Source organism: Anthonomus grandis, chromosome 8 (genome assembly GCF_022605725.1).
Source record: "Anthonomus grandis grandis chromosome 8, icAntGran1.3, whole genome shotgun sequence".
Taxonomy (NCBI): Eukaryota; Metazoa; Arthropoda; class Insecta; order Coleoptera; family Curculionidae; genus Anthonomus; species Anthonomus grandis.
The window spans coordinates 7,310,893-7,336,579 of record NC_065553.1 but is presented as its reverse complement, the minus strand read 5'-3'; the positions used below and the strand labels follow the sequence as shown (position 1 = coordinate 7,336,579).

The window sequence follows — 25,687 nt, the reverse complement described above, 5'->3', positions numbered from 1 at the left end:
AATAATAGCTATTACAACAAGCCTCTAAATTGATTTTAAAAGAAATTACCAAAAATGCTCCAGAAATTAGTCAAAAATTGAACCAATTTTAAACTGCGGCACCGTAACAATTTACAGCAATTTAGTAATGAAAATTTGATCGGGTACTGTCGAACTCCCCCCAAGCTTAATATACTAGCTGGTTCGGTTACATTTTAGATCTAAACAAGAGTTGATTTTTCGAAAAAGGAAAAGTATTCTTACTGCTTCTAAAGCTAGATAAATCAACACATATAATGGCACAAGTAAAAGCAGCATGACAAGAAAAAGACAAAAGTGCCGTCTTCTATCTTGAATAGAAGATGTAACAGTAATGTCACGGCCGTTTCAATTGTCCTGCTACCATAGACAACCATTATAAACCAATAGTATACCAGCCGGCTACATATTGATCTCAAAAGCAGGAAGCTCTCTATAGCCTTAAGTTATTTGATGACAAGGATTACTTCGTTTAGAGGTTTGAACATCTATTTTAATATGTTTTTCTGTAAGTTAATAGTAATCAATTTTAACTTAAATAAATAAGACGCAGAAGGAGAAGAAGAAGGAGAAGGAAAACAAGTTTTAAAGTTTAGGAATAGCGTTAAAATATAAAATTAATAAGCTCAAACTATATTATATAGTTAACAAAGGTAAATATACTCAATTTGCATGAAGTTAAATTAAAAATAAAAAAATTTCTAGAGCCTCTTTCAATCTTACTTTAAGGCTTTCTTCCACATCCAGTTTTTTGCGTATTAGATATGTAATATACAAAATGTATAAAATATACGAACTTCAATGCAATAATCGCACAAAGTAGGTTGTGGTTATATTTGAAATAGTGGGCAGCGGACAGTTAGTTTAAACCCAAGTGGGTACCCTGAGGTACACTCAAAATCATAATATTAAATTGACGTTATAGCCTTTTACCTCTGTTTACCCTCTACAAGTTAATATATTCCTTTATTACTGCTTAACACTAATCACACTAAAGGTGAATGTACTCCGTCTGAAAGAACTCATCATTGCTTATGGCTATGATGACCTGGCCTTACAACCACAACTTAATCAGACTTATTTCATCTTCTCCAAGTTGAATTTCGAGCTGTTTATTCCAGTTTCATATTTAGATATTTCTTACTGCAATGCGACAAAATGACTCTGGTTTCCTTTCTGGTTACTTTGTTTGAGATCTACACTTTTGAGGATGTTTATGCAGTGTTTGACTAAGCGAGAATTATTTGTGGGAACTGATTTTGATTTCTTTCTTTATTAGATACAAATAGCACAGTTTGAGTTATCACGACTTTCATCTGAAACAGTTTGCATAATTTCCTAAGCTTATGCAGAAAGGTGTCTGTTAAAGCAGGAGTCTTGAGAACTTACACTGTCAATCATACATTGACTTCATCTAATTTTTCTCTCTATTTGCTCTTTGAGATTTGTCCAGCATTTTCTTATCTCTTGATAATAAGACTTTCCAATTAGCAATTTTTCGACGCGACAACGTTGCAAATCGCAACACAACGTTGCATTGTTACGTTGTCTTAACCGTAGAGACAACCCCGTTTTACACCAATTTGAAAGAGATTTTTTGGGTTGTCTCAACGTTACGCAGTGACTACCCATTAACTTTTTAAACGCTTTTGCAACGTTGTTAGAGTTACTGAGTTTTGAACGAATGGACGCCATAACGACAGAAAAATTAATTACTTTTTTAGCAATAAACTAATAGATCAAGCAGCTACTCCAAAAATACAACCTTTTTAATCCATCTTTTGAATAGTCCTTATTAATATTTCTTTTGTATGTAGTTAAATATAGTGAATTATAGGGGTAAAATACCCGTTTTGAAAGATTTACAAGCACTTAATTTATAAACGGAACATAGTTTACTGTGAAAAGATGTTATTTTAGCCCTAAAAAAACACGCGCGCCCTGAATTTATAGCGGATTTCGAAAAAAAAATAAGTAATTTTTTTTTATTGGTAGATGCCCGTTGTCGTTGTCCCTGATTGGCCTGAAGCAAGAGGAAGAACGGATGGACCTTACCTAAAATTTTAATATTTCAATTATTGTTTGCAGTTTGTTTCGCGTATGCAGCACGTTTTTTTACAAACTTTAACTTTTACAAAAAAATTCTTAAGCTTTTCGAAAAATATAAAGTCCGAGAGAATGGAAGGACATTTTAAAGTAGTCCACATGTATAAATTAATACAAACCTTTTCACTGCTATCTTCCGCCACTTCCATTGATTCTACATAATCCATATCAACTTCATGTAAGCTAGTTGTAGGCATTTTTGCTTCCATTGCAAGTTTTTTTTTTGCGTCTGTAGTAAGTTGCAGAATATTTAAAGTCTTTATATCTCATTTTTTAAAGCAAAATGAAAATAATAAATTCCAATTATTCCAAGCAAAAAATGAATTATAAAAATAAAAATATAGATTAAGTAGGTTATGTTGAATTGAATATTTTTTCTTCCTCTTATTCTCTCTACCTTTGTTTTTCATCTTCAGGCTCAACACAGACGATCAGGCAATGTAATACCCATTTGCTAACGATGAGGTAACGTTGTTCTTACCGGGTTTTTGATTCGAAAAATTGTACACGTCTGCACATCGTTGTTTTAATTGTAAATTATTACTGCTACCATCTATAGTAAAAAAATACGTTGTAAAAACAGCAGAGTTTTAAAACAGTTGCGATACAGGTGCAGTACGTCGAAGTTTAGTCGAAAATAAACGTCGTTGCAAAACCAAGTAAATTTTGCACTGAAAACAACGTTGCAACTAGTGAAAATAAAAGTAATCTCAACTTAGGTGACTGCAAATTGTTACTTGGGTTTGGCTTTGTTTAAGCTTATATTAGAGAACATGCATTTATGCTTATGCTAAAGACCTGATTGGCATCAAAAAGTCAAAGGCTGCATATTGTGTTCTTGAGAAACACGACTAGCGTATCATTTGTGTATGCAAGCAAGTAAGTAAATCTGTTTTTCTCATTCTTGCTAGAAGACTTTTAAAGACTATTTGGTACTTAGATTTGAACTTAAGAAGAATTATCCCTATAATTGATATTTACTCAATCCAGTTGCAACCAGTGACTACATTGATTCTTTGCTTAAGTGCATTGATAGGTAAGCTCATTAAGCATTTTATACCTAAAAAAGTTGCCAGGGTATTTTTTTGTTAAGTGACTTTGAGAAAAGTGTGCTTGGTCATCTAAGGCTGTCTATAAAACGTATTGATGTTCCCTTATAAGAGTCTTATGCACATGTCAACAATATTTATAAAAGTTCTCAGTAAAAGTACGGCTTATGGGTGCGTAAGACTTTTAGAGTGTTTGGTTTCAGAATGAGTATATGTGACGCCATCCAAAAGTTTGCTTCAGAAAAAAAAAAAAAGGTGAACGCATTTTAAAACGTAAACCATCTAAATAAATATGTCCTTTTGATATTTTTATACCGTTGCGCCATCTAACAGTCATACTGGAAAACAACGAATTAAGGTTTCACTAGCGGACAAGGTAAACCATTCAAACAAATATGAATTGGCAAAAAGTGAATTAAGACTACATTGATAGTCGTAGAAAAATTGAAATAAAAAATGTGTGTGAAACTTAAATTTCTTTATTTGTCGAACCGTTCCCACCGCTTAATTCTACTTGTTATTGAAAACACTACTTTGTACTGAAACACTGTGCATAAATCGTAAACTCATAATTAGAAATATATGTTAAAGAAATGGTCTTGGTTACTTATTTTGTCTAATAGCATATCATACATTGACTTGGTCTAGTCATTTCTTGTCTTTTGATAAGTCTTTGGCTTTGTTTAAGCCTATATTTTGCAGGTAAATGGAATGGCTATCTATAGTTGCAAAGCTGTACTTCCTTCACTTATATACATTTATTAGTTGATTAAAATCAACATTCAACTACTAATTTATTTGTACTGTAAAACTGCTTTAAAGTTCTCCTATTTAAATATTAAAAAAAAAAAAAATTATATCTTTTGATATTTTGGATCCTCCAGTTAGTGGCTATTTTAATCGTTGATAAGTTTGCCAGATTCTGTAGATTAAAACTAGCAGAGACTTTAAATTACTATAAATTAATAATAGCAGGGTCTAGCCTTCAAACCCAAGCCCTACCGCTGGTCAGTACTTCAACGATAGCACAGTATTTTAAACGGTATAAAACAGTTGACAAACAAGCCGGTTTTAATCTGCATACAATTCGCCATAAACTGCGACCAGACTCTATGAAGTGGCCCGATACTTTCAATAGTGGTGAACGCATTTTACAATCTATTGATCAATTTTACAATCGTTATAACTGTTCGCCAATGTTTCATTTATGCCATTTGCATAATTTGTCTCTTCTTGCATATCACAGTTTTTTTAAATATAATATTGAAAATTTGAAAAAGTTTTTGGAATTGAGTGTTAAAGCATTTTTATTAGCAACATATACTCTCAGAAAGTGTAAGATCTAGACCAAACATTGCTCCTGTTCGTGATCCCTATAAATTTTTTTTTACTTTTCTTATTGGTTTTCTGGTTGTCCTGCCCTTAAGAGGCCAAAAAGCAGAAACACGTATCGGCAGGTACCACCTTTACTTGTTCTGCTTCATGTCACGGAGTATCTCGATTATTGTTTTCCCATTACTGCTTTATAGTTCCTAATAAAAGAGCTAGAGGGCGGAATTTGTAATAATAATCTAAGACCGAACGCTAGATGGCACTACTTAGGTTTTTACCCCTGTAAAAATACTTTTATTCCAGCGAAGATATCATCGTCGGGTTTTCACAATGTTTTCGCAAATTATATCTTTTCAAATATGATATTAACAGCGTTCAATTTGAACTTTTGGTAAAATGGTAAAAACTGGAATTATTATAAATTCCACCTTTTAGCTCTTTTATTACTTGGAACTACAGAGTAGTAATGAAATCGGACATTTACTGACCTTATACTGATTCGACCTAAATTTTTGTTGTGTTATGTTTTTTCAATAACGCAAAATCCTCTATTAATCAATTAACTGAAATTTATATTATGTGAATATAACCTATCAACGAAAGAAGCTTCTGAAGATACTGTTTTTCGAGGGATTTTGTAGATTTAATATTTATTTTGTAATGTTGTGTAGTAGTAGACAAGAAAGTAGAACTTTTAATGCAACATTATTTATTTCAAAGTTAATTATTACATATTCTTACATTTTATTAGCTGAAAACTGGTTGTCATCGCATTTATTTTTATCGGAAAGTTCTCGAAATCATTGATATACTAAAAAGGCAAAAATCAAAATGATCTCTGCCGCGGAGAAATAAAGATTTTTCAACGTGTAAAGCGAACAAGTTTATAGCACAGTTAGTGCGGGCAGTATTACGATTAAAATTCCCAAAGTGTAAATAAAAAGGAAATTGCTGGATTTTATTGGGTGTCGCGCTTTTTTGCGCCATTTTCAATGGTACGACCACACACGAGATTCTCCGATGGAAATTACGGAAATATTTTAATTGTTTTAATTTAAGCGGAATTGGTTGATTTTTATTGATTGCAGTTGGTACTGAGTAAATGCGGGAAGTACTCTAAGCGAGTTTTAGCATCGCAATGTAATAAAACTCTTACGCATTTGACCTCAGTAAAGAACAGTTGTTACAAATCAAGTCTAAAATCACTTAAACATATGTTCCAGTATGTACGCAATTAACTCTAAGTTGGGTTACATGTAAAGTAATGTGTAAATGATATGGAGAACGTGCTACAACAGTTAGTTTTTACCACAGATCTATATTCTAAGGTGCTTGAGAACATGTTTTTTAAGAGGATTGCATTTAAATTGTATTTATTTTGGTATAAGAAAAGCACAGGATATATGTTCTAGGCTTTATAATATTTACTTAAAATAGTATTAAGATAAAATTTATAACAGTTCTTTCTTTTTTAATAATTTATCCGTTAAAAACAAAAATTAACGTTTTTATCGTTCATTAGGTGTATATTAAATACTCAATTGCACAAAAATAGTCAACTTATTTATTTACGCACTTACTAGTAACTTATTTACGCACTTACACTATTAAACACGATCGATACTATTACTACGACGAAGTATTTATTTTCACCGTATTTATATCCGAATTCCAATATTCCGAACCAGCGAAGATGCGGCTCCTTATATACTCGGCTGACCATTTCGGAAGATTCGCTAACCTTCGAAGTGCGCCACTTGTGTCATTCGGGAATGGCGGAAAATCAGCTGATTCCTAAGTGTTCGTAATATCGTTAGAAAACACATTTTATGTTGGTGGAATATGCTTGTTTTGATAGAATATCATGGTTGTTTTCAAATAAAAGCAATTATTTTTACTTTTAAGCTTTTTACCTCTTTTACTCTTAAGATATCCATTGAGGTTAGGGACGTTATCTGGAATACATTCGATAAAAAATATATTAAGGTGCATTCAAAAAAACGTTCGCATATGTCAATTTGTATTTTCATTGCGCATCTTATATAATAAAAACTGTTTATACAGGGCTGTTACATTGTTATATAGTAGTTGTTCTATATAAAAGACCTCATATATTAATCCATTAGATTACAGATATGATTCCAACAAGCTTGATCTATCCCACACATACCATACTTTTATTTAACGATATAAACATAAATAGTTTTTACTTCATACTTAGTTACATTGCTTATTGCGCTTACTTTTATTGTTTAGGGATCAGGTAATCAGATTAGTATGTGTCAAAAATGACATTTGTATTGACAGCAACTGTTAGCATACAATTGTCAGTCTGTCGGTCTGTTTGTTTATCCCCTATGCATTTATACTCAATAAACATATATTTTTCAAAGAAATGGCAATCAAATGTAAATTCAAGATGAAGGTAAGCTCCCTAAAACCTGCGGAGAACTTAACTTAATTTCTTGCATAATCCTATATTTTAAGTCATTAATATTTCTTGGCTTTGTAGAATACTCTTTGCCTTTGAGGTAACCCTAAATATAAAAATCTAATAAGGTAATAGGGTTAGATCAGGCGACCTTGCTGGCCACTCAATTATTCCTATTCCTAAAAAAATAAGATATTGAGTTCTGATATGTTCTGAGATATAACTGATATCGGTTTTTGAAGTTCCGTAAGCTAGTGCATTTTAGAACAAATACATGCCTTTTTTATATTATTATCCATTTTCATACAGTTAAATTAATATATGATATGTACAGAACTTTCTATGATAGAGATCTAAAAATAGATCAATATACGAAACATCTTCTTTAAAATAAAAAAGTTGGTATTGACTACTACTATAATATGACACCTGTATATAAGGTTTTTATGACTCCATTTATTTTTGATCATTTGCATTGGGACTTAATCTTTATTTGGGACTAACTCTCCACCTTGTATACATAGTTCTATGTTATATACAAGGTGGAGAATGCGTCTGAAACAGTATTCAATTTTTTTCACCATAATGCTTATTTTAATTTCTGATAATATCAGTATATTATCAGTATGTATCACAAGGTAATGCATTGGTATATGTAATATTTATCATTTTAGACAAATAATACTATAAAGAGACAAAAGGTAAACTTTAGATTTTGTAGTAGCTCATAATTAAGTATTAAGAATAGTTTTGCATCAACCTTCATCTGAATTATACGAGAAAGTTATCTATGTGAGAGTTCATGTCTTTGTTATAAAGGGCAAGTCAAAAAAATATTTAGATCAGATATATATTTAGTTAATATTTAGATATTAAGTCAGATAATTCTACATTACATTTAAAATGTTCTACTTTTAAAAGATGGATAAGATTGTTGGCAAAAAAGTCCCCTAAAAACCATATTGAATATTGAATAAAGAAGGATAGAAATCGGTTAAAATTCTCATGGGATGAAGCGAGAGAAACGTCTAAAAAACATAACTGAAATAAAAGACAAAAGAAGAGTAAGATCAAGAAATACTATTAGGTGACCACATTAATGGCTGACGTGGGGAAAATCGGTGATAATTAAAGATGTGAAAAAAGTTTAGGCGACGTAGATTCAGTTTCGACATTCACTTAGGCGATATATTAAAAAATACAGTGCAAAAAATATCGTGTTAGCACATTGGACTGATGTGCCGAAAAACTACGAATGTGAATAATAATATTCACTTAGATTAATTCAAATAAGGGATAATTCAATAATAAATTGCTAGAAATGTTTTTTTAAGAAATCAACTTACGTAGAAAAAAGAAGAAAATTAAAAAAATAAACACAATGCAAAAAAACTATTGGGTTAGCACATGACGGCTGACGTGAAGAAAAATAAACACTGTAACAATTTCAATCTTATTCTTAATATCTCCAATGATAAGCTGTGGAAAAGAGTTAGGGAAAGTGAGTTGACGTAAATCAGAAAAACACACTGGTTGACGTGGATAAATGAAAAAAGTGTCTTTGTATACTTACCCTAAAGCAAATAGAGCAAATTGACGTAAAGCAAAAAAAAAGATGTTCAAATTATTGCATTAATATGTTTAACTGACGTGCAGAAACATAGAAATATTTGAATATGTTTAAATGAGAAAATTGCCGAAAAAAAAAACATCAGCTGACGTAGACTAAATAAAATACATTCACCCGACTTAAAGTCAAAAATTGAATACCTTTCGAATAAAATGCAAAGAAAGCTTAGTAAACGTACAGCAAGAACCAACAAAATTATTGGGCAAGCATGTTCGGCTGACGTGAAAAAAAATGCTTAACATATTTAAATTAAAACAGTGGCTGACGTAAAGAAGAGAAACCGTTGTTAAATAGCAAAAAGAATGAGATGATGTAAAGCAAATTCGGATGTAGAGAAAGACAATCATTAAAGATGCTTACACTATAAAATGAAAAAAATATGATGTAGAAAAAAACTCAGTGCAAGCTACTATTCAAAAAAAATCAAGAGATCGGTTCGCTGACGTAGAGCAACTGTAAAACTATCAAAGAACGGGTATATACATGTAATGATCTTCCCTTTGTTTGTTTTCTTTTAAATAAAATACCAGTTCCCAAGAAATGTGGCGTTGTTGTTTCCTGTAATATCTTTAATCCTTCTATTATTTAATTAACTAATTATTTATTTATTTTAGTATTTATTTATTTAACTGCACAAAACTATTGGGCACTATTAGCTAGTTTAAATTAAACTATTAGCACGTCACGACTGACGTGAAGAAAAATAAACACTGTTACAATTTCAATCCTATTTTTAATAATTCCAATGATAAGCTGTGGAAAAGAGCAAGGGAGAGTGAGTTGGCGTTTAAAGCAAAAAAAAAACACACCGGTTAACGTGGAAAAATAAAGAACGTGTCTTCGTATATTTCATCTGAAGCAAGTAGAGGAAGTTGACGTAGAGCAACAAAAAAGATGTACAAATTATTGGACTGACGTGCAGAAATGCAAAATTATTTTAATAGGTTTGAATGGAAAAAAAAAATATCAGCTGACGTAGATAAATTAAAATGCATTTACCTGACTTAAAGTTATAGCACAGGACATAGTGATTTAAGTACACACAGTCCATCATTGACAGAGGATTTAAGAGCACTGTCGTTATTTAAATAAACAAAGCTGGTGATTCTGCCAGAATTCTTTAAAAGTATTTACTCAAATTAGACAAATGCCTAATGTAGGCTATTAACTATTGTTAAAAGATCTAAACAATCTATTAATTACTAGAAGCAGCATTTCTACATTTTAGCATAAATCAGTATTAAAAGCAATAGGTAATTTGTGATCTATTACTGTGAAGTAATGAAATAATTCATGCAAACCCTGATATTTTTTCATTATTAATTCAGTTACCTTTAATGTAAATTACCTTTGCTTATAATTTATAAGCTAAAGTTGTGAAATTACCAAATACATTTCGTTGTCAAAAAATACACGTAAATATATTCCTTATATATTTAACTCTAATTCCGCCTCTTACTACAGCTTTCCAAACCCACAAAAAGATCTGAGAAATAGTAAAACGTTAATCTACATTGTCTTCGTGACATCCCGGTCGTATTTTTGACGTTCTGCAATGTCGCGTCTGAATCAGATTAGGTTTTATTGCTCTCGTTTTGTTCATTTAGATTTAGTTTAGCGAGATTTACGCCGTTTTACTTTATTTATGAATTTCGTGAATCGAACTTGACCCGGCAAAGTATCAGAGAGATGGTGAGAACATCAGCATAAGTTTTTGAATTTCCGTGTTTTTTATAACATTTTGAAGTTGAATATAAAATAGTTAGTTTCTAGATAAACACGTTGCAAAGTTTTGTACATATGCATGTAAATGATTAAAGATAAATTTAGTTAATCTGTTGATTTATCGCTGTACTGGAGCAGAACTGCGTAGTAGATTAAAAAGATTTCCGTGTTGATATTTTCTGCGGTATTATCAAATTATGCATAATGTTGCAAATAAATAATTTTGATTTTTTCTAACATTTGCTTAAGGAATATATTTTGTAAATCAAAATAGGACTTTTTTAATATTTCTCTATGGTGTTTCTGTGAATCAAAATGTTTAAATTTTTATTTTTCTTTAAATGAAAACATTAAAATATGGCATTTGACAATAATTGCGATGTCCCAATACAAAAGATATCTTGTGATGATACACTTATTACATTTTCTTAAATTACAGAAGTATAATTACAATTATCAGAGGAACTACCTACCCAAGAACTCTTATTAAGTGTAGTTTTTTTTAAGTTACTTATTAAGTGTAGACGCCAAATTGTAAAAGTAAACGTAAGGTCTCGAACTCAATTCGAGAGCTTTAATGAATTATCTTAATTTTAAATATTTAAACCTTTATTTGAATACAAAACCACCTTTAGCGATTACAATGCACTGGCACAATTACAACTGAGTTATGGTATATCTGCGTGTATAAGAGATTGTCATATTGAACAAGTAAATGTAATTTAAAAATGCTAGTGTACTTAAAATTGTTAAAATAATTAAAAAAAATAAATAAATTGTATCCAACAGAATTATTGCTTAAAGAAACAAAAATGAAAAAAAGTATTGGTCAACAACATTTTGGTTATATAGTTCCAAAAGCTTTCAATTTACCTTTTATTGTACTACAAGAAAATATAAAAGAAAACCATTTCAAATCTGCAGTTAAACTCTGGATTCAGCAAACAGACCGCATTATTTTCTATATATTTATTAACAAGTAAAATAGATTTACATTATAAAATACATATACGACATTTTCTAAGCTAAGACATAAATTACCAAATTGGAATAGGAGCCACCGAATGTCAGCTTATAAATTACCAAGCTATGACGTGATGACTTAATTTGTATTTTTGATATAATAAACGTATATTATTATAATTAAACAACCTGAATTAAATCTGGTTAAGTTAAAATAAATATAAGTTTTAAAAAAACACTCTTTTATTGCTAATCGAACTAAAATGTAGAAAATAATTTTTAGTTACAAAGGGTTTTTACTACAGTAGTAGAAGGTCGGACAATCAATCATCATTAATAGCCTCAAATAAAAATCGTAAAAAGATACGTACTAAAGACGTATTTTGTACGTACACAGTGCGTACCCCAAAAGATGTATTACGTACTATGGACGTATATAGGACGTCTACTTTCCGCAGGATTTTACATCATATGTACATTGTACGTACATTTTACGTCAACACAACACAACATGTATATATCTAAAAAACAAAACAAAAAAAAAGGTTTAAGAAATACAAAAAAAAACATCATTTGTTCTTCGCAACTGCTGTAAAATACAGTTTTCAATTTTCTTTGTGCTTCCAATCCCTGCTTGCAGTGCTGTACCTTAAAATTATATTTTAAAATAAGCAAATTAATAATTAAATAAGTAATTTATGAAATGTACTATCAAGTAATCAAAAATACTGCCAAGGCGACTGAAAGAAGGCCGTTTATGTTTGCATCTGTCGCCTGTTTTAAAAGCTGTCAACAGTGTTAACTCAATCATGTTGCCAAATATTTATTTGACAATGAGTGGGGGCAACAAAAACACTGGATTGGTTTTGATGTTGATAATGTATTTGAACGTTATCCAAACTTGTGTGTCAGTGTAAATAAAAAATAATTTATTAATACTGGTAGTTCTAATAAAGATAATGGGAAACTGTTATCAAATTATTGCATTGTCATCGGTCCTTGATACGTGTGCAAAATTTCAAGTTGATCAGACTTTTAGAAACCAGTGAAAATTAAGCTCAAAAATTCCGTTACATACCTACATACATAGATACAACCTAAGCTAATAAAAGCGTGTTAATTAAGCACGAATCCACTATGCAGAATACGCAACTACGAAGACGAGGATTACTTATTTACTTGCCATTGTAGTTTTTGTAAATTTGGATATTTTTTTTTCAATAGAAAGCCAATTGATTTTTAAATCTCAACTTATTTAAAGAAGCAATTTCCTTCAACAAAAGAGTCTTTCACTCGACTTTTAACTAATATTTCCAAAATACCTTGTAATGCATTAATTAACATAAAACTATATTTAGCCCAAATTATTATTTAATTAATATTAAATTTAATTAATATTAAATAAATTAAAGTCTTGCGGTTAATTGTAAAAGCCAATGTGATAAATCAGTTCTTTTAAAAAATTCTAATTTATTTTTGTATAAGTGACACTTCTCTACATATTTATGTTATTCAAATAGGTTTGAGGGATTTTGATAACGAAATATAATTACTATCGATTGTAATTTATGAATTTATTTTAAGTTAACGTTTAAAAGGCATAGAGTCAATAAAGAATTTCGTGCCCAGGTTAGAAGGAATTAAAATGAACGTAGAACCAAGTCAGGCTGATCTTCAAGGTAAGTATTTAAGCTATATTTAAAAAAAAATTAAATATTTATCATTTTTTTGTTTGCTGTTACTATAATAAACTGTATTTACAGAGCAAAAGGAAATTCAAAAGAAAACTTTTAAAAGATGGCTTAACTCTCACCTAAAAAATCTTAATTTATGTATTAAGGACAACGATCTTTGTAGTGGCAAAAACCTTACAAAATTCCTTAAAGCTCTTGCAAAAGACGAAAATAAATCAAACCACTGCCTAAAGAACATTGACAAAGCTGTACAATATCTAGAAAATCAAGGAATAAATTTAGAAATAAAAGAGAACAGCACCAAAGTACCTTTGATGCTTATTTGGACTACAATTCTACACTTTCAGATTCAGAATATCACAATTAAAGATCCTATTAATCAAGAAACAAAATATGCGAAAAAAGGTTTGCTGCTTTGGTGTCAAATACAGACTGCCAACTATCGTAATGTTAAAATTGAAAATTTTACCACATCTTGGACCGATGGTTTGGCTTTTAATGCACTCATTCATAAGCATAGGCCGGACCTAATTGAATTCGATCATTTAACTAAGAATAATCCAATGTATAATCTTATTAATGCATTTAACATAGCTGAAAAGAAGCTGGAACTTCCAAAACTCCTAGATGCAGAGGATATGGCTCTTCTTGACGAGATATCAATTATGACGTACGTGGTTACATACTACGATTATTTTAATAAAAAAATCAACCATTTTGTTGCAAGCTTTATGGAGATTGAAGGAATGATAGAAGAGTTTGAAGGACGAGCACTCACCCTACATGATTGGATTGGAATAAATATATCTAAATTTAATAACACTAAGTTTTCAAGTAGCATAACTGAAATGAAGCAGCTATTGGGACAGTTAAGGAGCTGGCAAATAGAAGAAAAACTATCAAAAATGCATGAAAAGGAACATCTGGAAATTATGTTTAATACCTTAAGAGCAAAAATGAGAGCTTATAATCAGCTACATTATACCTCAAAGTTAATAAGTGGTATTAACAAAGCTTGGGTGGACTTAGAGAAAGCTGAACACCAATGGGACCTTAAATTAAGAAAGCAGATACGTGAGCTCATTTTCTTAAACGAATTAGCGACTCAGTTCCATCAAAAGTGTAATAAGTGCGAAATATGGCTAGAAAAGAAAAAAGCTTTATTATCCTCAGAGGTTTTGGTACAAGATTTTGAATCTGCAACTAAAGCTTCTCAAAAATATGAAGCTTTTGAAGAAGATATTAAGTCTTATGGAAACCAAATAGATGCAGTTAGATCTCTTGCTGATAAGATTGATGCTGCAACATATTCAGATAAAAGTGGTATTATTATGAAGAAACAACATATAATATCGTTATGGGGTGAATTATTAGAGCTTGTTGAGAATCGTAAGCTTCAATTAGATAAATTATTAAAATTTTATAAAAATTTTCAGGAACTAGTTTATTTATTAGAAGAGATGGACAATCTAGAGTCAAAGCTACTAAAAAACGATTTTGCTGATGACTTTCGTTCAGTTAAAACCTTAATTCAGAAACATAAGTCATTTTTCGGAAATTTCAAGGAACTTTTTGTTCAACTTCAACTCTGTAGTACTAATCAAAATATTGACGAGTTTCATGAAAAATATAATTTATATCTTGCCTTGGAAGAGAGCTACGATCAACTAATGCAACTGCATCAATTTCTCTGGAATATTATTGAGGAAGAATACTGGATTAAAGATAAAATGGAAGTTATCAGTAATTTTAAAGTTAAGTGTGGTTTAGTTAAGTTTCATTCAACTCAGCATAAAATGCTAGAAAATGATCTTTCTGCTCATGAAACCTATTTAATGAATATTTTACGAGTTGGAGATGAATTGACCAAACAACCCCTTTTTAATCAAAAAAATTTACAAAATAAATGCAATAAAATTAGAAATATGTGGAAAGAGTTACTAGAGCAAGCATCACTTTATAAATATGACCTAGAAATTATAAAAAATTACCATCAACTGTTCACTTTTGCTGATGGTATTGATGCTTGGATAAAAAACACTTTAAATCTTGTTACAAATAAAGATTATGGAATTGATGTAGAAACCACTGAAGCTTTGTTGAAAAAACACGAAGCAATAACAGTTGAAATAAAAAATTACAAAGGCGTAATTGATGCCCTACATAAGCAAGCAGATGCTTTTGACCCAAAACCAGATATTTTGCAAAGGCTTGTTCTAATTGATAATGATTATATGAATATATTGGAACATTCTATGCTTCGCCAAAATAAGTTGTTAGAGACATTATTGCTACACGAGTTTTTATCAAAAAGTTCTGATATTGAGGAATGGCTCGGTATATTTAGGCGCTATTTAGATTTAATATCAATTTCATCTAAGAATATTGACGATCTTGAAATGTTGAAGTTTTTCCACGAAAGATTTGAAAAAAATCTTTATTTAAACGTAACTGAAATCGCGAATTTTAGCCAACTGGGTGAAAAATTGGAACAGTTTAATTGTACAAAATTCATTACAAAGAAAAATACAATTTTAAAAGACTGGGAGGAATTAACAAATAAGTCAAGAGCCAAATGCGAGGAAATCCAATTAGCAATAGAAGAAGAAAATCTCAACATCGAATGTCGTGAAACTCTTATTTGGATTGAGAATAAGATCCGAATTTTGGAAACTCAGAAAACTTCTGGCTGGCAAGTAAACCAAAAAGAACTTTTTGACATGCAGGAAAAATTAAATTCGCTAGAAAAGGAAATCAGTGCTATGGGAAAAGATTATGTAAAAGAGCAAACTGTTCAGCTTCAAATTGTTTTGCAACGACTTCAACAATTTGCAGAAGAAAGTGAAAGATTTCAAACTTTTTCAAATGCACTGGGTCGATTTCAGTCATGGGTGGTAACTGCACGCGTAAGTATTATACCCTTGGGAAAGATTTCAAACTCCTTAATTGAAACAAAAGAAAATTTACATCAGCATAACCTTATTAAGGAAAAACTCGAAAGCCGCACCTATGATTACTTAAAAATAGTGACATATGTAAAGCAATTACCAGATGAGCCCCAATATAATTTTTTAAGACAACAAATTGAGGAACTTAAAAAGGATTGGGATGATTTACCTTTAATGTGGAATAAGCAGCAAGAATATTTATTAAAAACCTATAATCTGCAAATTCTTGAGCAAGATATTCGACAAGCAGAATTTTCTTTGGAAAAAGAGGAACAGTACCTAAGTAACATTAAATTGCCAAGAAATATAACCGAGGCTGAAGAATTGCTTGAATATCATGAGAAGTACTTGGTAATTATGGAAGCATATACAAATAAAGTAAATGAAGTGTTAGATCATTCCAAAAAATTATGTGTAGCAAAATATTTAGATTCAGGTCACATTAAGATGCGTGCCTTGAATATAAATGAAAGGAAACTTAAAAATATGAAAAATGCTTTGGAGTGGCATGAAAAATTAAATACTCAGGTAAAACTTTATCAATTTTTAGAAAACTGTAATGACTTATTAAAAATGAGTGTTACAACTAAAAAACAAGCCGAAATTCAAATTTGTATTAAAACCATTGAAATTCTTATGCATGATGGTACAGAACTAATAAAAAAGATTCCAGATTCTCAGGAGCTATTATTAAAAATCAAAGAATTATCAGACTTAAGAGACAGTATGGCACAAGTCCGTCAAAATCGGCCTAAGACCTATTTAACAGGAACAGAAACTTTAAAAAAATCACTAAAACTACGTCAAAGTATTTTTCAAAAAAAGAAGAAGTCACTACATTTTTGTAATGAAGTCGAAGTGGAGTTTCTATGGATGTCAGAAAAAATGCTCTTCGCAAAATCGCTCGAGTTTGGAAACGATTTGTTACAAATTAACGCACTACAACGAAAAAATAAATGGCTACAATCTAAAGTGAAACATCGTAAAACCCGTATAAATACAATATGCGAAAATGGACAAAAACTAATTGATACAGGGTGTGAAGACTCAGATGAGTTTCGTAGATTTATTAATGAACTTTGTCAGATGTGGCAGAAATTGAATGAGTCAGTGGAAAAAAGAAGCATTGATTTATTGAAGCATGAGCGGGCCCAGCATTATTTGCTTGATGCTTGTGAAGCTGAAAGGTGGATTAGTGAGCAGGAATTGTACGTGATGGAAAATAATATAGGTAAGTTAGATTTTTCAGTAGACTTAAGAAGAAACAGTGGTTGAAAATCAAGATACTTAACGAAACGAGAAAATCATTTTAACTTATGCTTTCCCTATGTAAATTATTAGAGTTTTATACTTTATACTAAGTAGTTCATATCAAATTTTTTTTTATAACATTTTTTATCAACGTTTAATTTTTAATTAATTACTACTTCTTGGAATTCCAATAAATGTTTATTTTATATGACATCCGTTTTTTTTTAGATTAGAGCAAATAACAACCATAATACATGATTTGTGAGAGATAGAAACAAAATATAATTTGTTTAAATTAAAAAGGTTTTTTTAGATAATAAATCGTTATACTTATAAATCTATTGATATAACTTTGAATCCGTTAATTCATATAAAAGTTTCAAGAGCATATTTAGCTATGCAATATAATAAACATAATATTGAGTGTGAATTTATTGTCGAATTTATCTTGATGGAAGACTTTTGGTCGACTTGTTAATAAAATCACATTAACCCTTTACTAAGGAGAATGAAAATTAAATATTAAGTAAAAGGTATTTTAATAGGAATAATAATAGTAATAAAAATATGCCTGTATTCATTAAATTAACAATAATTTGTCTTAAGTATTAACTGAAAATTGGTGGCGAGGTCTAGCCAAAAGTTACTCTTACCTACCCACCCAAACAAATTACAATCGGGAATTTTCAATATACAATAAATGGTCAAAAATACTAAAGTATATACAGGAGCCATAAAGAAGTAGTTTGAGATAGGACACCGATGGTCGGAAAAGCACCGTTTCTAAAATATAGGGTGTTGAAATTTTTAAAAAAAGTCGATTTTTTCCTTTGTATTAAAAACGCTTATAACGATTTAAATGAAATTTTTAGGTTTTTAAATGATAGGTAGTAAGGCAATTTTTTGAGGAATTGCAGGGGATTTGACATGTCCAGGGATGGAGTTGCAGCATATGTATGTTAATTTTTTTATTAAAAAAATTTTTTTTTTCTAAATATTTTGTTTATTTTTAATAAAACAAATCCCTTACATTTTTGCGCTCCGACGCACTATTTCGTGGAAAAAAAATAAAATCTATGCTTCAAAACTTTTTTCTCACAATGAAAATTTTAATATTATTACAATAAAAAATAAATGATTTAACTAAACAAGAAAAAATTTTAATTAAAAAAATTAAAGCTTAAAAAGAACAATTTAAGCAATAAACATTAAAAAACATTTAAATAATAAACAATTTAAGCAAAATGCTCAAAGTGGTCTCCATGCATTACCACACATTTTCTGCACCTGTTGACCCAAAATATACGCGAGCAAAGACCCCTGGATCGTTTCTGAAAAAGTCCGCAGCCACCACAACTCTAGCAACTAGGTCTTCTCTGTTGGTTACAGCTATTGCGTAGATAAGCTGTTCCATGACGCCTTAGACAAAAAAGTCTAGTGGTGTCAGATTGGGTGATTTTGCTGGCCAAGCGGCTGGACCACCTCTACCGATTCATCTGTTGTTGTGTAGTCCTTATATTAGAAAGCCCTTACAGTATGAACAATATGCGCTGGATAGCCATCGTGCTGGAGTTCTCTCGGATCTCTAATATTCTATCTGACAACATTATTTGCAAAAGGGTATCGTATCTCGGATCTTTTGCAAAAATTGACTCCCATGCCGTAAGAATACGATATTAGGTATGCACCGAACATGTACACACTTTGCTATTATTATTATTTATTTCATGGAGATTACCATCAAGAACTGCCTAAAATTTTTGGCAAATAAGAAAAATTAATAGTAAATATTAATAGTTAAGTAAAAAACTCTAGTATGCATTTTACTTTTTTGCATCAAAACAGTGTGTCGGATCGCAAAAATGCAAGAGCTGTGTTTTGTTAATAATAAACAAAATATTCAGATTTTTTTTTTTTAACAGTGGCGTACCCGTTTTTTTATAAAAAAATTTAACGTGCATGTACTGCAAGTCTGTTCCTAAAGAAGTCAAATTACTTAAAATCCCTCAAAAAGTTGCCTCACAACCTATCATTTATAATCTAAAAAATTCATTTAAATCGCTTGAAGCGTTTTTAATAGAGAAGGAAAAAAACATTTTTTTTTTAATTTCAACATCCGGTATTTTGGACAAAAGGCACTTTCAACCATCGATGTCCTATCATAAACTACTTTTTTATGGTTCTTGTATATACTGTAGCATTTTTGACTATTTGAAAGGGGACACTCTGTATAATATATAAGAATAGATAAGTTATATAAGTACAGAGCATAAAAGAAATGACTAAAATCGGGATATATGAATGAGATTTTGACGTTTCCACCTTTTTCCATATCATTTTATCATTTCCTTGTTAAGGTTTGGATAGTCTGCAAATATTGTTTTTTTCCTTTAGTTTATCAGATTAAACCCAAAAACATCACTTTATGCCCATACTCTTATAATTTTTAAACTGAGATAGGGATATATAAATGAGAATTCAACTTTTTCACCTTTTTCTATATCATCGCTTTATTTTTTTAATAATGTCTGGATCACCTGGAAATAGTGTTTTTTTCCCTTAATTTATCAGATTATACCGAAAAAATAACACTTTATTCCTATACATTGCTAATCTTTAGACTGAGATACGGATATATAAATGAGAATTTGACTTTTCCACCATTTTCTCTATCATCGAATCATTTTCTTACTAGTATCTGGATCGCTTGGAAATGGTGTTTTTCTCCCTTAATTTGTCAAATTATACCCAATAAACATCACTTTATTCCCATACTCTTGTAATCATTACATTGAGATAGGGATAATTCTAAAAATAACAGAAATGAGTCTAAAAATTAATGATTTATTTAGAAATACAAAAAAAGAAATTTAGAAATGAGAATACTACTAGTGAAGTCAACTACTGAATTCTCAATATTGTTTTTATCACCATAATATCATCAATATAAGACCAGAGACGTAGAAAGAATTGCGTTTTTGAATCTGCTCAATAATATCATTTTTTTTTCTCATCCTCTTAAACCTTAAGCCAGTTCTTCTTAACACTCTCCTGAAGTGAATTAATAGACTTTCTCACTTGGTTAAGCTTATCTTTAAACTTTTTAATACGAGAGTGAAGTTTAGCCTCTAACTGAATAAATAAGTTGCGGCAAAGTTTGTCTAAGCCATGGTATGTAGTATTTTTAAAAATTAACAACATTGATTTTTTTTTCTTTTTCTTTGTAGCCACTTATTTCAATATAGGAACACATTCCTATAAAAAAATCGTAATATAGCATACAACCAATTATACTTTCGTAGTATAACATTGTATTCTGTAACATTCCAAAAAATTTCTTAAAATGCTTTAAATCCATATTTCGTCTCAGCCTTTAAGTATTTTCTCACATAACTTGTGGAATAACAATATTTTCCTTAGCATTCCGTTTTGCCATAAAAAAAATTTTAACTTAAATTTAAGTGGCTTTGATATTTTGTTAGTATGAAGGTTTTAAGGCCCTTTAAATTTATTAAGCCTATAACCATTAATTAAATCCTTGAAATTAAACTTTGTATGTACAATTATTTATTATCTTGATTGGCTTAATCCAACTGAAATTATCTTTTTTTTTTTGACCTCAAAGTTTCAAAACAAAATTAGGTCATCTTCTGATACTCATATTTTTTGTTTCTTAACTAGTTGGGTGAAGCCAAGTATACTGGCATCTAGGTATATCCTTTCACTATAACTAGCCGCATTGCCGAAGTCAGCGATGCAGCTGAGTTATGGCTATCAGAGTGGGACTAGTTTTCACCATTAAAAAAAAAAAATTTGAATTTGAGGTCAAAAAAAATATAAGATAATTTTTTTGGAAAAAATGAATAGCATTTTCGTAATATACGGGTCGAAATCTATAAGAAAACAAATTTTTAAAAAGATTTGAAAGATTTCTTTTTCTTCTAATTTTGAAAATTTTCACGACCAAATAAATGTATGCATTTTTTCACGGAATTTTTTTTTTTAAATCTTCTTGAAATTTTGTTTTCTTATAGATTTCGACCCGTACATTACGAAACTGCTAGTCATTTTTTTCTAAAAAAATTATCTTATTTTTTTTTTTAACTTAAAGTTACAAAGAGATTTACCATTAGTTTTTTAGTTACACTAGTTTTAACCATTTAAAAAAAAATATTTTGAATTTGAGGTCAAAAAAAAATATGAGATGATTTTTTTGGAAAAAATGAATAGCATTTTCGTAATGTAGGGGTCGAAATCTATAAGAAAATAAATTTTAAAAAAGGTTTGAAAGATTTTTTTTTTTCTTCGAACTTTAAAAATTTTGACGATCAATGTATGCATTGTTTTCAGGGAAAATTTTTTTTAAATCTTCTTGAAAATTTGTTTTCTTATAGATTTCAATCCGTACATTACGAAAATGCTAGTTATTTTTTCCAAAAAAATTATCTTATATTTTTTTTGACCTCAAAGTTTCAAAGTTACAAAAATAGGTCATCTTTTGATAGCCATATTTTTTGTTTCTCAATTAATAATTTTATTCTTCTTTTTCTCTATATTGACCTTGACGATGATGATAAATGCTATTATCCTAAGTATTCTCACTACCATATATATTCTCACTACCATGAGAATAATTAAGGTGGATTTATAAACCTAACAGCGTTATTTTAACGGACTTCATCCAACTAAAATAGGATTTAAATTTTAACTTTTTTCATAATAAATCAGATTCGTAACATTTCTTTTCTGCAAAAATTTGATAAAAAGAAAAAGCTATCTTATCAAATAAAATTATTATTTAGGATTTATTAAAAATAGTTTTAATAAATTCTATATAACTTATATCAATTAAAACTCTTATTTTTAATATTTGATCATAGACTTTTGACATATTTTGTATGTATTTATATCGTATACTTTTTAAATATTATTTTGCAGATGATTTCACCCAATCTTACTTTTTCTTATTGGCAGGTCAAGATCAAACTGTCATTTACAGTCAAATAAGGTACCTTGAAAACATTGATTCTTATGCTGAGATAATCCTATCTCTTCACGAAAATTCTCAATCACTAAATCTCGAAGAATGTCCATCATTAGCCAAGAAAGTGGCTACTAAACAGTCCAAACTAGAACAAATATATGCTGGTCTAAAAGAATTAGCTCAAAAACGTAAAATAAAATTAGAAGAAGCTTCTCAATTACTTTCGTTAAACACTGATATTACAAATTTAAACCGATGGATTGATAGTAAGGAAATGATTGCTTCCAGTGATGAATTAGGCGAGAATTATGAACACGTAATAATTTTGTGCCAAAAAATGAAGGATTTTACTTACGAAACAACTAAGTTTGGCAATAAACAAATTAAAAAAAAAATTAATAATATAGCAGACCAATTTATTTTAAATGATCACTCAGATTCAGCTATAATAGCTGAGTGGAAAGATCAGCTTAATGAAGTTTGGCAAGAACTATTAGAATCTATTAAAATAAGGGTCGAAATATTGGAAGCGTCAAAACAGCTTCACAAGTTTGGTTTTAATTGGACAAATGTTTTAAGTGAAATTCTAAAAAAACAAGAAGCTATGGAAGATGGTTATGGAAATAATATAAAATCCACAGATTCCTATTTAAAATCGCATGAACGTTTTCTTCGAGAAATTCAAATATTTTCAAGTCAAGTAGTTCGAATTTTGAAAGACAGCGCCGAACTGCAGGTTTATTATGCGGGTGATAGGGCCGAGAAGATTATAAGTAGGTAAGTTGAAAAGTTTACCAATAAAGTTACATAAAAAAATAGATTGATGGATGTAGAGTTACAGTCATTTTAATTTTTTTGTATTCAAGCGTTTTACCACAGATATCACTTTTTTAAAACGTCTCATATGGTTATTAGATACGTGGTAAAGTCAAGCAGCCAATTATAAATTCTTGATTACAAGTGAAAGGGAGAACAAAAATATAGAAAGTTTATTAGAATTGATTGTTAATATTAGTTAATATATAATTGATTGTTCAGACTCTAGAGAGGGAAGTTTCCTTTAAATTTACTAAATTATTAAAAAAAAAAATTTGATCAAATCACGCATTAACTTCAGTATGCTCTATTTGTAACTTGATGACCATATCTTTTTTGAAATTTGGTTTTTATGGAATATCGACTAAACTTTAAATATTCAAAAATATGAAGCTAATATTCCTAGGCAATACTTTAATTTATAACACTTTGAAGAAAACTGCTATTTATATTTTAGGGAAAAAGAAGTTATCACAGCCTGGACTAACCTACAGCAAACAAGCGAACAACGCAAAAATAAACTTGTTGATACTAAAAACCTTTTTACCTTTATTAGTCTAGTAAAATCTAATAAAATAAAATGGATGAAATTTATAACTAAAAAAATGAATAGTACTGTAAACCCATGTAATGTTGCTACTGCTAAATTATTGATAAAAAAACATCAATTATTAAAAGCAAAAATTGACGCTACCAAGGATGATTTTAAGGCCTGTGAAATTTTCGGAAAGGAGCTATTAAGCAAAAATAATTTTGCTAGTGCTAAAATTGAGGAACAGTTACTGATGTTAAATAAGCGAAGAGAAGCTCTGAATGAACGATGGACGAAAAGGTTAGATAGATAGAAACATACAACTTACTTAATTTATTTTACCAAAACATATACTTTTTAGATGGGATAATCTTCAATTAATCCTTGAAGTAAGCGAATTTGCACAAGATGCTTTTTTAGCCGAACGATGGCTTATTACATTTGAAACATATCTTCAAAGCAACAATGTAGGGCGCACCACTAAAGAGACCGAAAATCTACTTAAGAAGCATATGATATTTGAAAAATTAGTTGCTTTACAGGAAAACAGATTTAAGGCATTACAATGTTTGACGACAGTAAGTGTTTTTCAATTACTGCATTTGCGACTGTGGACTACTGTATTTTTTTTATAGTTTGAAATTAAATGTGACAAAGCAGAAATAGTCAATCAGAAACAACTGGATGAAAAACAACTCAATGCTGTTGAAATTGTTAAGTCTCAAAGCAATGGCAAGTATTTTGAGATTTTTTAAAATTTTTAAAGAAAACTATTTTCTACAAAATTTTATTGCCTTTGATTTTTGTATTTAAATTTAACTAAACAACAAACTTCAATTAACTTTTATTTTAAGAATTTCGATCTATTAAACTTCCATTGTACCAAATGTGCTGCGTCTAAATGCTGTATGCCGAAAAACTTATTCTTTTATTAATTAACTCTCCATAATAACTTGCTTTTCTTACCAATACCTGCATTTATTCAAATTCTAAAATTTCTTGTAGATTTGAAGGAATTGGAGTCAAGCAACAACGATAATTGTTTTGAAGGAAAGATACTTAGGAAACATAAGTGCAAAAAACACCGGTCTAAAAGTTGGTTGAAAAATAAATGGCATAAGGTATGACATTAGTAAAATATTTAATTAAAATAGGTATGTATGTAACAAGTATAGAAAATTATCGTTTCTTTATAAATACCTATAATTGTCAAATTGTAAGACCCATATACAAGTCTTTAACTTGCTAAAATGGGCATATGTCACGAATGTTTTCTTTATCTGTGAAGTATTTTTGACCTAATTAAAATCGTGGTGAGTGTGCAAAGTAAGTTTTATTTTACACACGATGGTAGAAAAATATATTTTTAGTTTTTGTATGCAAGGAAGATTGTAATTAAGTAATTAAATGTGAGTTACTACAGTGTCCATTCCTTATGTATAAATTTGTATACGTTCAAATAACAAACTTTAACTCATCAATTGTACTTTTAGGCATATGCAGTACTTAAGAATAAACAAATTCACTTCTATAAACATGCAAAACATGCAAAGTTAACTTCTGACCGAACGTTCCAAAAAGAGCTTCCTCTAGATCTGAAAGCAGCTCATGCATCTGTAGTTTCCGATTTAAAGCAAGGAAAACTCGTTTTTAAATTAGAGTAAGATATTATCTAAGAATTTAAATAAATTATTTAACCATTTTTTTTTGTAGATTGGAAAATGGCTGCAACTATCTATTTCAAGTATTTAATGACACAGAATTACATGAGTGGATTGAACATATAAATAATTGTAATTGACGCGTCAACACACCGTCATTAAATATTTCTAGGAAAATTTATTGTATATTTGTAATTATAATGCATGATTAGAATAGTGTCCGTCAAAGTTTACTAGGAGGTACTAGGGACTTAAATAAAACCTCTAGATCAAGAAATGGCCGACGTTTTATTTATGGTTTTTATTAGGGTTAAATAAAGAGCGCTTTTAAACAATTTGATTTTTTTCTTTAATTCGAACACAGTTCGCTAAAAAAATTATTTAAAAAATTAAAAGAAAATTAACCTTAAGAATAAAAAATAAAGTACGTTAAAGCAAACGTGAAAACCCAAAATAAAATTACAGTAATTATGTTAAAATAATAAAGTTTTTTTTTTGCTACGAATACTACACATACAGCCACAATGAAGGAAGGTAGTACTAAATG

The 25,687-nt window shown here is 29.7% G+C and overlaps 1 protein-coding gene across 2 annotated transcripts; it reads left to right on the top strand.

The window, feature by feature from the left end:
* The first annotated feature begins 12,776 nt into the window (after positions 1-12,776).
* LOC126739730 (spectrin beta chain-like) lies at positions 12,777-25,475 on the top strand. 2 transcript variants are annotated; one of them, XM_050445527.1, is made up of 9 exons: positions 12,777-12,933; positions 13,018-17,127; positions 22,122-22,908; positions 23,405-23,779; positions 23,841-24,057; positions 24,115-24,211; positions 24,485-24,600; positions 24,973-25,139; positions 25,193-25,475. In XM_050445527.1, the coding sequence occupies exons 1-9, from the start codon at positions 12,900-12,902 to the stop codon at positions 25,278-25,280; spliced, it is 5,991 nt and encodes a 1,996-aa protein (XP_050301484.1). In that variant the 5' UTR covers positions 12,777-12,899; the 3' UTR covers positions 25,281-25,475. The 2 variants fall into 2 exon arrangements, with proteins under 2 accessions (XP_050301484.1, XP_050301483.1); XM_050445526.1 differs by having other exon boundaries at positions 22,086-22,908.
* The last annotated feature ends 212 nt before the right edge of the window (positions 25,476-25,687 follow it).

What these genes read in the sequence shown, in the direction of transcription:
- LOC126739730 (XM_050445526.1), top strand. Translation starts at nt 12,900, where the DNA reads ATGAACGTAGAACCAAGTCAGGCTGATCTTCAAG. An exon ending in AAGTCAGGCTGATCTTCAAG is followed by an intron (nt 12,934 to 13,017) that starts GTAAGTATTTAA and finishes CTGTATTTACAG; the next exon opens with AGCAAAAGGAAATTCAAAAG. An exon ending in GCCGAGAAGATTATAAGTAG is followed by an intron (nt 22,909 to 23,404) that starts GTAAGTTGAAAA and finishes TTTATATTTTAG; the next exon opens with GGAAAAAGAAGTTATCACAG.